The sequence below is a fragment of the Plasmodium yoelii genome (assembly GCF_900002385.2).
Source record: "Plasmodium yoelii strain 17X genome assembly, chromosome: 8".
Taxonomy (NCBI): domain Eukaryota; phylum Apicomplexa; class Aconoidasida; order Haemosporida; family Plasmodiidae; genus Plasmodium; species Plasmodium yoelii.
In genome coordinates, this window is record NC_036180.2 from 1,340,237 (window position 1) to 1,354,883 (window position 14,647).

General features: G+C 19.5%; 1 protein-coding gene across 1 annotated transcript; it reads left to right on the forward strand.

Annotated features, from left to right (window-relative positions):
* Positions 1–1,218: 1,218 nt before the first annotated feature.
* Positions 1,219–14,081, forward strand: PY17X_0834900 (conserved Plasmodium protein, unknown function; the record flags this gene model as incomplete). Its single annotated transcript, XM_022955809.1, has 3 exons — positions 1,219–1,357; positions 1,605–13,879; positions 14,001–14,081. The coding sequence occupies 3 exons, from the start codon at positions 1,219–1,221 to the stop codon at positions 14,079–14,081; spliced, it is 12,495 nt and encodes a 4,164-aa protein (XP_022812037.1).
* Between the last annotated feature and the right edge of the window lie 566 nt (positions 14,082–14,647).

Here is a 14,647-nt window from a genome sequence, read left to right on the forward strand (position 1 = left end):
GCTATATTTATGGACACATATATTATTGTGGATATAATTTTCATACAAATAACACGCTTTATATATAAAATAGTGAGTACTGCTATTTTATTATTTTTTTGTAGTAAAAAACAAAAACTTAAAACTTTCAATTTTTATTGTTTCATTATGTTATAAAAATATGCATAATATAAATAATTTGAAAGAATTATAATAACATTTTTAGAAATATATAATAATTGTCAATTTTTTAGCACAACTATAGTCATAAACTTTTATTTACATTGTTAATAAATGTTATTAAATTTTTATATTTCAAAAAAAAGGTAATTTTTTTAAACTTATAACAACATTGAACGGATGTAAAGAGGTATATATACGCACTCACAAGGAATTGTGCAATATATATATATAATTCGTTTATATATTATATGTGATTATATGCATAATATTATATACTATACAATCCTAATCATATTTTTGTGAATTTTTAAATCATTTTATATTTTTCTTGTTTTTTAACATATTTACTTGGTTAAAAATACATGTAAATAGTATAAATTTCATTTATTCCTATATATTTATATGGTATATTTTTATACATATATATAAATATTTAATTAATAGAATTAACTATATATTATTATAGAGAATAAATTATAATAGCGAAATGAAACGCATACAAATTTATATATAATATATATTATACAGGTATATATCCAATTATATAAATGAAGATTATATATGCCTAATAAATAGAAATAACGTATGTTGTTTCTTTTACCGTATTTGTATGATTTCTCTCTTAAATAATTTTTATATTTACGTTGTTTTTGTATGTATTGAATATTTTCTTGTTTTTTATAAGAAAAATAATAAACATATATTTTATTATTAATTACTGTATGTGTAATATATCTATTACACCTTGTTTTATTGTTTTTCCGATAATTTCCAACATGTGGGCCTTTTAAATACCTTTAAAAAAAAAAAACGAATAACACAATATAAAGAAAATAAATTAACTATGATGTGAACAGCAGTGAAATATAAGTTATACAAAATAGTGACATAAAGAATAGGGACAAAAATAAGTAGAGAAATAACTATAACATTAATAAAACCCAAAAGGTGCATGCATATATGTATATATATGTATATATATACATAAAATAATTCAAGTTTACACAATATTTTTAACTTATAAAAATTATAATGTTATAACATATTAAAGATAGAATGGGAAACTGTGTATTATATTCTTCTCATTCTGATGTATATAAAACTAATAAAAATGAATATTATGAAAATTTAATATGCAATTTTGTTAAGGGGGATAAACTTAGCCTTATCCAGAAGGCTTTTGTTGTATATGAATGTAAGAAAAAGAATGCATAAATAATATTATGAAATAGTAAATGTTTTGCAACAGTATTTGTTTGTTCTATGATTACATGTGTGGTATTAAGTGAAATATAAATATGTTTATATTAATTATTGTTTATTAAGAAAAGGTATATAACTGTAAATAACGTATTTGTGTTCGTGCTTGTGCATACGCAGATATATATAATAACTGATAAAGGAGCTTTATATATATTTCTTTTTCATTGCCAATTTTGTAGTTTTACGGAAAAAGTCGGAAAATAAAGATGAATATTTATATTATATCATTAATAGCAGTCATAGAAAAAAAGTAAAAAGCGCATTAGTGAATTTAGATGAAGATAAGGATATAGACATTTTTAATTTTCTATTAAAGTTATATAAAAAAATGAACAATGATTATTATAATAATATTAACGATTTTAATTATACTAATTATTATAATTGGTTTCTTCATGAAAATTCAAAATTTTCAAAATTTCCAGAGCAAATTAATATAATACAAAAAATTTATAATTTTATAAGAATAAAATATATTTTAGAAAATATATGCTTACATGTATATTTTGAAAAATATGAAAGATACAATAAATCCTATGAAATAAACAACAATTTTGAAAATAAAATATTAAATAATAATGAATTAGTAAAAAATAATGATAAATCATTTGAATTATTAAATTCAAAGAAAAGTACAATAAATATTATGTCTGTGGAAAGAAGAAAAATGATTAAATCAATAAGAAGTAATTTTAAAAAAATTGAAAATATATCTACAAATAATATACAACAACCAATTGTATTTGATAGATTTAAAATGTCAAATGAAATATGTTTATATATTTTGAGTAATAATTATAAAATAAAATGTATTTTATACAATATATTTATTGTTTTATATTTCTTAAATAAATATTGTAATATGTTTACTATAAATGATGATACAAAAAAAATATTAAAAAGTGAAATAAAAGAGCAAATAAAAAATGAAAGATCAAAAAACAAATGTTTAAATAAAGATAAAATAAAATACACATTAGAACATGGAAATGTGTATATGACTTATTTGTTTATTTCTTTATGTCTATGTTTTGATAAAAAATTTGAAGAAGATATATTATTTAATCATAATATTAATTTAAATCAAGAAAATTTATGTTTTTCTAAATGTATTAGTGAATTTTTAGATTTATGTAGAATTTCTTGTAATAAATCAAATAAATTTTGTTCTTATGAAATTAAAAAAAAAGAAAAAAATATATATCATTGTTCTTTAAAATCAATTCAAAATGTTGGAATCAATGATAGCTTAATAAATTCACATTTTATATGTCAAAATAAATTTCTAAAAACCATTATAAATATTGGAAACAGTAATTATTTGATAAATGACAGTATGATAGTATTTTGTTTTATTCTTTTTGGTAATATAAATTATATAAGTTCTCATACAAATAATATAAAAAAAAATGATAATTATTATAATTCCAAATTGATTTCTAAAGTTAATAGTAATGATATGTTTGGAATCGAAAATGGGATTAGGAAAAAAAAAAAACGAAAAAGAATATTAAAAAAATTGTGGGACAAATTTTTACGAAATAAAAATTCGATACAAAATAAAAATTACAAAAATAGCGATGGAAATAATTCAATAAATGATGATATTATTAATAGTATGTATTATGTTAATTTCAATTTAAATAACATAGGATTATTCAAAATAAATTTATATAATTTAAATGTAGAAAATATTCAAACTTTTGATAAACATATAGAAAGTAATATTGAATTGTATACTATTCAAAAACAAAAAGACGGTAGTCACGTTTATGTAAAAAAAGAAATTGATAATAAAACTGATAATAAATTGTTGCAAAATGTTAAAAATAATATTGGAGATATAATAAGTGCTTTGCAAACGATGAGAAACAAAGAGATGTGTTACATTTTTCCTGTAAATTGTTGTGAAAATTTGTACGATAAAATAAAAAAAAACAAAAACAAAAACAAAAAAGATGGCACTACTACTACAATGACTATGAATGAAAATTTTGTAGAAAAAGAAAATAAAGAAATATTTACAAAAATGAAAGATGTAGATAACGAATTTAAAAACGAAAATGAGTATTCAGATCAAATAAATTATGTTAAAAACCAGAAAAATATGCCCCTAAATTATATAAATGAAGAAAATGGTGATAATAATATAAAAAATGTTAACACAAAAAAATTTTCGTATAATAAAGAAAAAAATAAAATAAGAGAGCCATTTTTTATATATGTATATGACACATTTGTTCCTTTTGAAATGGAACAACTTATTTCAAAATATAAAAAATTTAGTAATAAAGACGAAGAAATAATTAAGAACAAGCCTCCAAAATATAAACAAGTACAAAAACATGGAAAAATTAATAGTGCACATTATGGGAATGATAAAATATATGAACGGAAAAAAAAAAAAAATACTAAAATATGCACAGAAAAAAATATAGACGACTATGATAATATAAATTTAAAAAAAGAAAATAATGAATATTATAAGAATAAAAAGTGTATTAATAACAAAGTTCACAATAATATTTTAAGAGAAATTGAAGCAAATTTTAAAGATGATATAATCGCAAAAAATATATTCAAAAAATATAACAGAGGATCCAATGATGCTGATGTTGATATATTTATAAATAAAATGTACAATATAATAAAAAAAAACAGCCATAAAATTGATAATAAAAATAGTGATAAAAATAAATATTTAAGATTTATGAAAAAAGTTGAATCACTTAAAAATGAACAAAAAGAAGAAAACTATAATAATATAAAAAAAAATGAAAGTGTGTTACAAAACGAGAAAAAAGAAAAAGTAATTGATGAACAAAAGCGATTAGATAATGAAGAAAAACAAAGCAACAGTAATAATAATAATAAAAAGGAATATCATTTAAATAATGAATTAAAAGATATGGAAAATGATGAAAATAAAATAAACAATAACAAAGATAGTATTGATACTTTAAAAATATTTATTCAACATAAATCAATTGATAATATATCTTATTTTGTAAATAATGCAGATATTGAAATAACTTTTAATTTGTTTAAAATATGTAAAATAGAAAAAAGAAAAAAACTAATTTTTAGTACATATGTAAACAATGAACAATCAGATAGAAATAACATAGACAAAGTTAATTATAAAATTACATTGGATAAAAGTGACAAATTAAAATATATGATTGATTTATTATTTTTACATTTAAACTACAATAGATTATATTATATATATATTCCTAATAGATTATTAAATGTAAGTAATAGCAAGTTTGAAAATAATTTCTTTTTAAATTTAATTTTATGTAATGATGATATTATTATAGAAAATTTATGTATTACACCAGCTAGCGGTAACATAAATTTTCCAATTGATAAATATATTTGTTCAATTTATTTTGATAAGAATTGTTTTATTAAGATAGTTTTATTTATGTTAGTTAATTTAATAAAAATATACAACAAAATAAAAAAAGCACAATATTACTTTGAGGAAAAATGCAATGAATTTATGACAAGTTTTTATGATTATTTTAACACAAAAATAAATAAATTAAATTACAATTTTTATAAGAAAAAAAAAAAAAAAAAATTATTTATTAAAAATGTTTTTTTTAAAAAAAAAAATAACGTAAAAAAGTCAGATAATAAAATTAGATCAAACAATGGTTTATGTGTGTCTTTAAAACATTATTCAAAATACAATGATAAATACATGAGTACAGAAGAAGATAATAATGTAGATAAAAAGTCAATAATAATTAATGTATCATCCACTTTAAATTCAGATAATTATACAAATAATATGAATAACACAAATAATGTTCATAGTAATAATAATGATGAACATTCTAATAACTTTAACTGTTATTTGAATCAAATAAATAATGAGAAATTTTTTGATATTGGATATAAATACAAAAATATATATATAAAAATAATTGATATAAAATTATATGAATGTATTGTAGAATATATAGATTATATAAGAGAAAATAACAATTATTATTATCTATGTCCATATATATTTGTTAAAAGGTTTAAGGGTGTTTGCTTTTTGTTTATACCAGTATGCAAAAACTTTTATTTAATCTTTAATCTCTTTTTTTTCCATTTTCTTAACTGTTCAAAATTTTTTAATTTTAAAAGATGTTTTAGTATGAGTATTAATAATGAAGAAAACACAAAAGTAAATTTCATCCTTCCGAATACGAACAATTTTTTGCATATTAACAATTTAATCAAAATATTAGATATTTACAAAATAGACAGAAATGTATATGTAAAATATATACCATTGTATAAAGAAGTAATACAAAAAAATAATAATTCATCTCGCTACTATAAATGGAAAAAAAAACAAATTATTATTGATATTCGAAATTCTTTTTCTTCACCATATTTTATTCATACCAAAAGTTTTGTTAACTTTATTGAAAATACAAATTTAAATGTAACCTTAAAAAAATTATATTTAAATAAAGATGACACATTTTATTTTAAAATAGATAAAAAAAACAGTTTTTCTGATGATATATACTCAAATGGGAATAATGTTGTTTTTATGTTTAATTATTATTTTCATATATATACATATCATAATGATGAAAAATATAGTGCTTCAAATAAAGAACTATTTAGATATAATAAATACATTATTATGCCATATTTTAACGATATATATATATATTCAGAAAATTTACTTAAGTATGTAAAAATTCTCAAATTTTTTGAATCAAGAAAAAATAAGTTTAATGAAAAGACAAATATTAATGACGACTCTAAAGGAAGAAATGGTAGTAGTGATATAATTAAAGAGGATAAAATTGTAACATTCAAAACAGTTTATATCCAAAATTTGTATGAAACATGTGATGATTTATTTATAAATTATTTTTATTTATTGTTAAATAATTTAGTTATAGAATTAGTAAATGAAATGAAATTAAATAATTTTTTGAGCATATTAAATGTTTTACAATTATTAAAGAAATATAATATGAGTATTGACATGTATTTTTGGACATTATATGATAATTATATAAATGTCTACAATAAATATTATGCCCATGCTCAATTAGTTAAATTATTTAATAATAATAATCCAAATGAAGTATATAATTTTGATTTTTCAAAAAATGTTAATTATAATTATTGTAATAAGAAAAAAAAATATATAAAAAGGATAGTAATATTTTCAGCTTGTATACTGATATCTTCGATTTGTAAGCATATCATACAATTTTTTGTGTCTAATTTCAACTTTAACTATGAAATAGTATTTAGTACAATTTGTTTATTATTATTCACAGACAATAATAATAGAAGAAACTTAAATGATGATCATATGTATTTAAATATTCAGAAATCGATTTATTTTAATATATTTTTTTCCCTTAGTTATGTTTTGCAATATATTCCTTTAAATGTTCAGTATTTAAATTTATATAAAATTATAAACAAGGTTAAAAAATATAAAACAATTTTAGCTATATGCTTAAATTATATATGTGAAACAAAATTGCCATTTTATGTTTTTTGGCAACATCATTATATACCAATAAGGTTATTAAAAAACTTTTTTTCATTCAACAAAAAACTAAATATAATTTGTAGAGAGAATTATGAATTAAATAACATAGTAGATGATAATAGATTTGAAGAAAGTTATTATAATGAAAGAAGTTTTAAAATTAATAAAAAGGAAAATATGAAATGGATTAATGAGAAATATTGTTATAATGTTTCAAACAACTATTCAAATATGTTCAAAAATAAAAAAATGGTAAAAAATACAATATATAAACATTTTCAGGGTGAAAGTGGAAAAAATAAATATTGGAATATTATATATTATATTATTAAAATGAATTTTAATTCAAATTCAAATAAATTCGATTTTTGTGATTTTAAAAATGTCCACAATAATATACTAAATTATTTTACAAACATAAATATGCAGACTCTTCAATTAATTAATAACAATGATGATATTTTTCAGTTAATTTATTTACATTTTGTTAATTTTATATCAATGTGTTGGAATGAAAATAACGTTTTAAATAATAACATGTCTAGTTCAGAAAATATTATACCAAATGAAATGACAAATAATAACGTTTTAAATAATGTGGTAAATATATCTGAAAAAACGAGTAAATATTTTGAAATGAATAACACACTAATGAAATATTGCAGTGAGTTTAGTTTAAATGCCCACTTTTTGTTTGCAAATGAGTATAATTTTATTGACAAAATTATATTTAATGTTTTGTTAGAAATATTAGAAACATATTATGGCCATTTGTTAGATATTTTACCGATATTTAAAAAAAAACACTTTAAAGTGCTAACATATGATCTTAAAATATATTTAATAAATATATTTTTTTTTATATTCGTTACTACAGATAAATATAGAATATATGATATAAACAATAAGGACAATTTTTCAAAATTATATAAACATGATCTTATGAAACAAAAATACAATATACTACAATTTGATAAAAATAATGATATTTTAAACAAATCAAAATTAAACGATTTGTTTGTAGAAAATGAACAATATTTTTCACCTCGAAATTATTTTGAAATTTTAAAAAATAAAAACGATAAATATGGAATAAATAGTTATAATAATAAAGACAATATTCATGAGTACTGCAATTTTGATGACACAGAAAATGAAATAGAATTTGAAAGCGAAAATAAAATTCATACTGAATGTGAAATTGAAACACAATCAGAAAGTGAAACATATTTAGAAATAGAGAATAATAAAAACTTAAAAGAAGATATAATTGATAAAAGTGAAAAGTTTATACCAAATAAACACAATCAAACTATTAAAATTGTTTTATTAGATAATGATTACAATATTTATATAATCGAATTTTTCTTTAAACTTATTTTAAGAATTATTCCTTTTTTTAAATTAAAAGATAAAGATAAAAATGTTATGCTTAAATCAACGATTATTTATAATATAAAAATTATATTAGCTTCTTTAACATCTTTTAAAAATATTATATTATCGATGAAAAATAATTTTTATCTATTTATATATTATTTCTTCATAAAAGGTTATATATCATTAATTTTATTAAATGTAAATAGTGCTATCAAAAATTTCAAGAAAGTTTTTGCCCTTATAGTATTTTTTTTTGGGAATCCTATAAACTCTATAAATACACACCCATTTCTAATATATGTTACATATATTTTATATGTATTAACAATATTATCCAAATTAAATCTTACGAATTTTTTTGAAGATACCCATAAAAATGAAACAGAAATATTTAGTGAAGATATTCTTAAGAAAGTATTCCCATGTGAAAATTACTCCGCTGATAATAACAGCACGGGTTATGATAATACTAAACGTGAAAATATGAATCATAATAGTAGCGATAATAATAGCTATAAAAATGACAGGACAAAAGAAAACGATATAAACATTAGTTCAACAAAAAGTGTAGGTGACAATAATAATTGTGAAAAACTCGAAAACAATAAGGAAAAGAAAAAAAAAAAAAAAAATATTGATGAAAAAAAATATATTGATGAAAAAAAATACATTAACAATATATGGATGAAACAAAAATATGAAATATGGATGTATTTAGAAATTATTCGTACAATTAAAAGGAATTATATAAAATTTAACAATAATATATACTTAGTACCTTTAAATTACTTTTTTATAAATTTGAAAAAAAATTTGAAGAAATATTTAGACGAAAAAGCAAACCATATATTCGACAAAGTAAAAGATAATAATTTAAAAAAATATGTAGATGTCAATACAATTAAAAAAAAAAAAAATGATGATAAATATGCCACAAAGGAAATTAGTATAAATAATAGAATAAAGGATAAAAACATGCTTATAAATATCAATAATAATTTCATAGCATTATATCCAAACAGTGAAAATGTAAATATTCCTAAATTATATATTAAGGGTGAAATTAATAAATCAGTCCCATCAATGGAAAATATAGACAATTTTGAAAAAGATATAACATATTATAATAAAAAATTGGATAAAGAAACGAAAAGCATAGACCAAAAACAAATAGACCAAATTAAATATCAACATGAGGAAGATGAAAATATTTGTAAAGAACAAAAAGAAGATATTGAAAAGCAAAATAGACAAAAAGGGCAAAAGAAAAGTATATCTACATTTACAAATTTGAATAATTCTGTAAAAAATGATAATGTAAAATATAAATACAATAAAATATTGTATGGAAGTGTTGATAAAAAAGATATATGTAATATATTATTATATAACATAATTTATATAAACAAAATGAATAGAAAAATAAATAATTGTAAATTTCCATGTTTTAATTTTAAATATTATACATATAATAAAATAATATCTGATTATAATAATTATTACAATAAAGTTATATTGAAAAGTTTTAAGGCCAAGTTATGCGAAAATTACTATGCATACACTTTTGGAAATAATGAAAATGGTTCACTTGGTATTGGAAAACCATCCTACTTAAAGTTATCACCAACTATTGGTGAAATGGGGTATGAAGAAAATAAGACAAGTATTAAAAAAGGAACCGATTTTTGGTTTACAAATAGTTTGCAATTCTTACCAATGAAAATAAAAAAAATATGTGTAAATGGAAATATGATTTCAATAATTGATAATAAACACAATTTATATATTTGTGGGAAAAATAGCCTTATTGAAACAAAAAATAAGTTATACATTAAAGATAAAAATATGAAATTAAAAGATGAAAATAAAATAGCACACAAAAAAAATGAAAATTCGTTAAAAAACGATATTATAGAAAAAATTTCGTTTGACAAATTCTTCACAAATTTAAAATTAAAAAAAATTAAAAAACAAAAAAATAATTTACTTGATTATAATAGTTCATCAGGTGACAGTGATGATTTATTATTAGAAGATGCTTCAATGTGTGAGACAATGGTTTATGCAAATCCAAAATGTTATTGTGACGAATTAACGGCCTATTATGAAAATACAAAATATCAAAACAGTAAATATAACTACTGTACTTATTGTGCATCTTTATATGATGCATATAATAATTTAAGTTCATGTGATAGTGATATATGTTCTTCCTTTGATAGTGGAAATAGTGATTCTACATATGTTAAAGTTGATAATTTAGATGAAATAAATAAAAATATCAACATAAATCTTTTATTAAACAATAATAAAGATAAATCATTTTTTGTAAAAAAAAAAAATGATATTTTAAAAAAAGTTTCAATAGAAGATTTTAATATATATAACACAATATTGTACTCTTCATCATACGCAAACCAATATTTAGCATATGTTTTACCTGATCAGAAATATTCTATAAAATTCATGAAAAGATATTTTAATAAAATTTCCATCAAAAATTACAAACAACGAATAAGTAGTAAATTAAAATCGAAAACAAGCGAAAGCATAGATATTTCAAGTTATAATAGTAAACATAATGAATACAAGAAAAATATTAAAGAAAGTTCTAATAGAAATTCATTATTAAAAAAAGGAAAATATAAAAAAGTTACAATAGACAATAATATTAATAATAATAAATTCATTTATAATTTTATATATGATATAAAAACGAGAATAAAATTTGTTGACATTTACAATGGTTCCGATTTTGTCATATCCATTAATAATTTTGGACATGTTTATTCATGGGGAAATAATAAATATGGATGTTTAGGTACTGGTGATAATATTAATAGATATGCTCCAACATTAATTAATCCTGGTCATTTCTTTTTATATGATTTTGAAAAATTGCAAATACATACCAATTACAAAACAGAAGTAAAAGTTAAAAATTATGGGGAAGTTAATAATAAATGTTCTGACAATATCTTATATAATTCTCTAATTCTAGAAACGATCAAAAAATATATCTATAATAAAAATAAAGATTCAATGAATAATTTAAAAGCACCTAATGAAAAATTTAATGAATCTGAAGAAAAGTCCATGAATTCAAATAATTTTGCAAACTCTAATAAATATAAAGACGATGATTTTTTTACTTTAAAAACGAACAATCTTTATTCTTCAAACCATATGTTTAATTTTAAGAACCTAGAAGTTAAAAATGTCATTATAAGTGTGCATAAAATTTATGTCCCTATTAGTTCGATTTTTTGTGGTGACAATCATGTTTGTGCATATTCTAATGGATCTATATTTATGTGGGGGGAGCAAAAATTAGGTCAAACATCCATTCCTTTTGAAAATATTTATTTTGATTGTTTTGATAAATCCGATATTTTAGATAATGAAACAAATGATAGTTGTAAACAAAATGTTTACGACAGAAGGAATAATAAAATAAATAAAACACAAAAAGATACAATATCATCATTTTCAAGTTCGTCTGATAATTCTAGTGTAACAGACAAAAATAAACATTTTAAAAATTCGTTTACTAAAAATATTTCATTTAAAAAAAAAACATTAAGTTCTAATGTTGATAATCCGATACATAACGTTTTTAATTTAACAAATAATGAAGTGTTTCTCAACAACAATAAAATATATTTATCTTCCAATTTAAATTCAATGAATAATATAAAAAGAGCAAAACATAACAACAATTTAGTTCTTTTTCCAATTCAAGTATGCTTATTTAATTTGTCCTATAGGGTGAAAAAAGTGGAAAGAAATTCAAATAGCAAACTTTCTAACAAGGATGTCATTAAAAATAAAAATAATCTTCAAAAATTAATAGACTCAAATCGTAATTTCAAAGATTTTGAAAATTATGATAGTAATAATAATATTGATAAGACCATGAAAAAAAAATTGGAAACAAATGTAGATATGGAAAATACGAATGTAAAAAAACCTAATTATATTAGAATATATGATTACTTAGAAACATTTATAAAGGCAGAAATTGTAAATATTTATATGAATCTTTTTAGAAATGATATAAATATTTATACAAATATTCCTAACAATAGTAACATAAATCCATATATTTATGGAATGAAATTTTATGATTACAATTTTTACGATAACAATTATACGAATGTTCAAGATTATTATGATATAAAAGTAAATAAAAAAAAATATAAGAGTAGTAGTAATTTGTATTCATCAAATGAAAATTATAAGCATAAGGATTCAAATCGCAAGTTAATTGATGAAACAAAAAATGAATCTTTAAATCATGAAAAAAGTGGTGATATACTTAATGCATCAGATCCCAATAAATTCATCAAATTAATGAAAGAAGATGAAACGATTGATCCACAAATTTATGAATACATTGAAAAGGAAGAAACCGTATGTATTAATATCAAATTAATAATTTTTCTATTTCTGTTTATAAAAAAGAAATACATGATAATTTTCTTGAACACAATTTTAATGGTATCAAATATATCTTGCGGTGAAGCAAACACTGTAATAACATGCTTTAAGAAAAGTATTTATGATAAATATTATCAATATATAATGAAAAATATTACTTGTATAGAAAATTACAAACATTTGGAAAGTGAAAAATTGAAATCAAAAATGAATGCAAATTTGCCAGAACATTCTGCTTCATTAAGTGAAACATGTGATAATATTTATAGAAATGATATATTTGACATTAAAAATTACACAGGAGCAATTATAGGTTGGGGAGATAAATCATTTGATGAATTTAAAGTTATGAATTCCACTTATTCCTGCTCTGATACATCATGTTTATACCGAATGATAGAAGAAATATTAGCACATTATATGTGTATCTATGTTTGTGGTAGAGACACAAATAATAACTTATGTTTAAATAATATAAATGATAGTATATATACGTTCACTCGGATTAGTAATAATTTTTTCAATTACAATTTTAATAATTTTTTATGCATGTACAAGTATAATTATTATCTTTATTATATACACCAAAACAATGTTCACATTAATCATAATAATGATGTTACCTATATACACAACAATCCCCTTACGTCTTTTAAAAATAAATTTAACATATTTGCAACTCGAGAAAGTAATAACGGAAGTGAAGAAAATACAAGGGATCAAAATAATTTCACAAATAAATTTATAATAATAAAAAAAATTGTTTGTAGTAATATTGTAACATGCTTACTTGATATACACAATAATATTTACATAGCTGGAGATTTGAAATATTATTTTCCGAATTATTTTCAGCATATAGCATATGGACTATCACCATTTGTTAAAATAAATTTAAATAACCCCAAAACTATAAAAAATATATCTATAAACCAAAATAATATTTTTTTGATATATGATGATCACTCTATAAAAATATTAGGTTATAATAATTATATTGACTTCTTTAAACACCATCATCCTATATTTTTTACAAATAAGCACAACCAAAAACACTCATATAAAAGTTTAACTATACAAAATTCTGATTTTTTAGTAAAAGATGTAAGTATCTTTATGTATTTTAAGTTTACATTTGTAATATCTGAATGGTTATACATATGCATGTTATATACTTCAAAATTATGCACATAATCATTATGCATATTTATATTTTTATATGTAGGTACAAACTGGAAGCAATTGCACTGTTTTTGTCATGAAAAGAAAAAAGGGGAAGAAAAATCAAAAGAAATTAAGCATTTAAAACTTTCATGTTTCTCATGTTTTTTCTAAAGTTATATTATTTTTGTTTACATATACACACCCCTTTTATATTATTTTATTAAGTTTCTTGTTTTACATTGTATTGGTTTTAATATATATAGGAAAAAGTATTTTTTATTATGAAAAATAAAAGTGTATTTTTCATACATAAATATAACAATTTATAATTTGAATTTTAAAAGATTTATGTTTTTTAGTTATGAAAAAAAATTCTTATTGTTTTTAAATATAAAATATAACTTTTATATATCTTTTTATAATAAAACGATTTACTCTAAATTTGTTTTCAAGTTCATTAGTTTATATAATACAATTTCTTCCACTTTATTACAATGCTAATGAATTGAAACAAATTTCATGAAAAAAATATAATTTATTGAAATATAATGTATTGCACAATACTATTGTATAATATAAGAAAGGTTAGACAATATAACATCATTTTATATATATAAATGTGTTTTCTTCAAAACAAACAAGACACGAATAAATCATAAAATTACAAATATGTTTTCAAAAGCAAAGAAAGTATAATGTATAATTAAA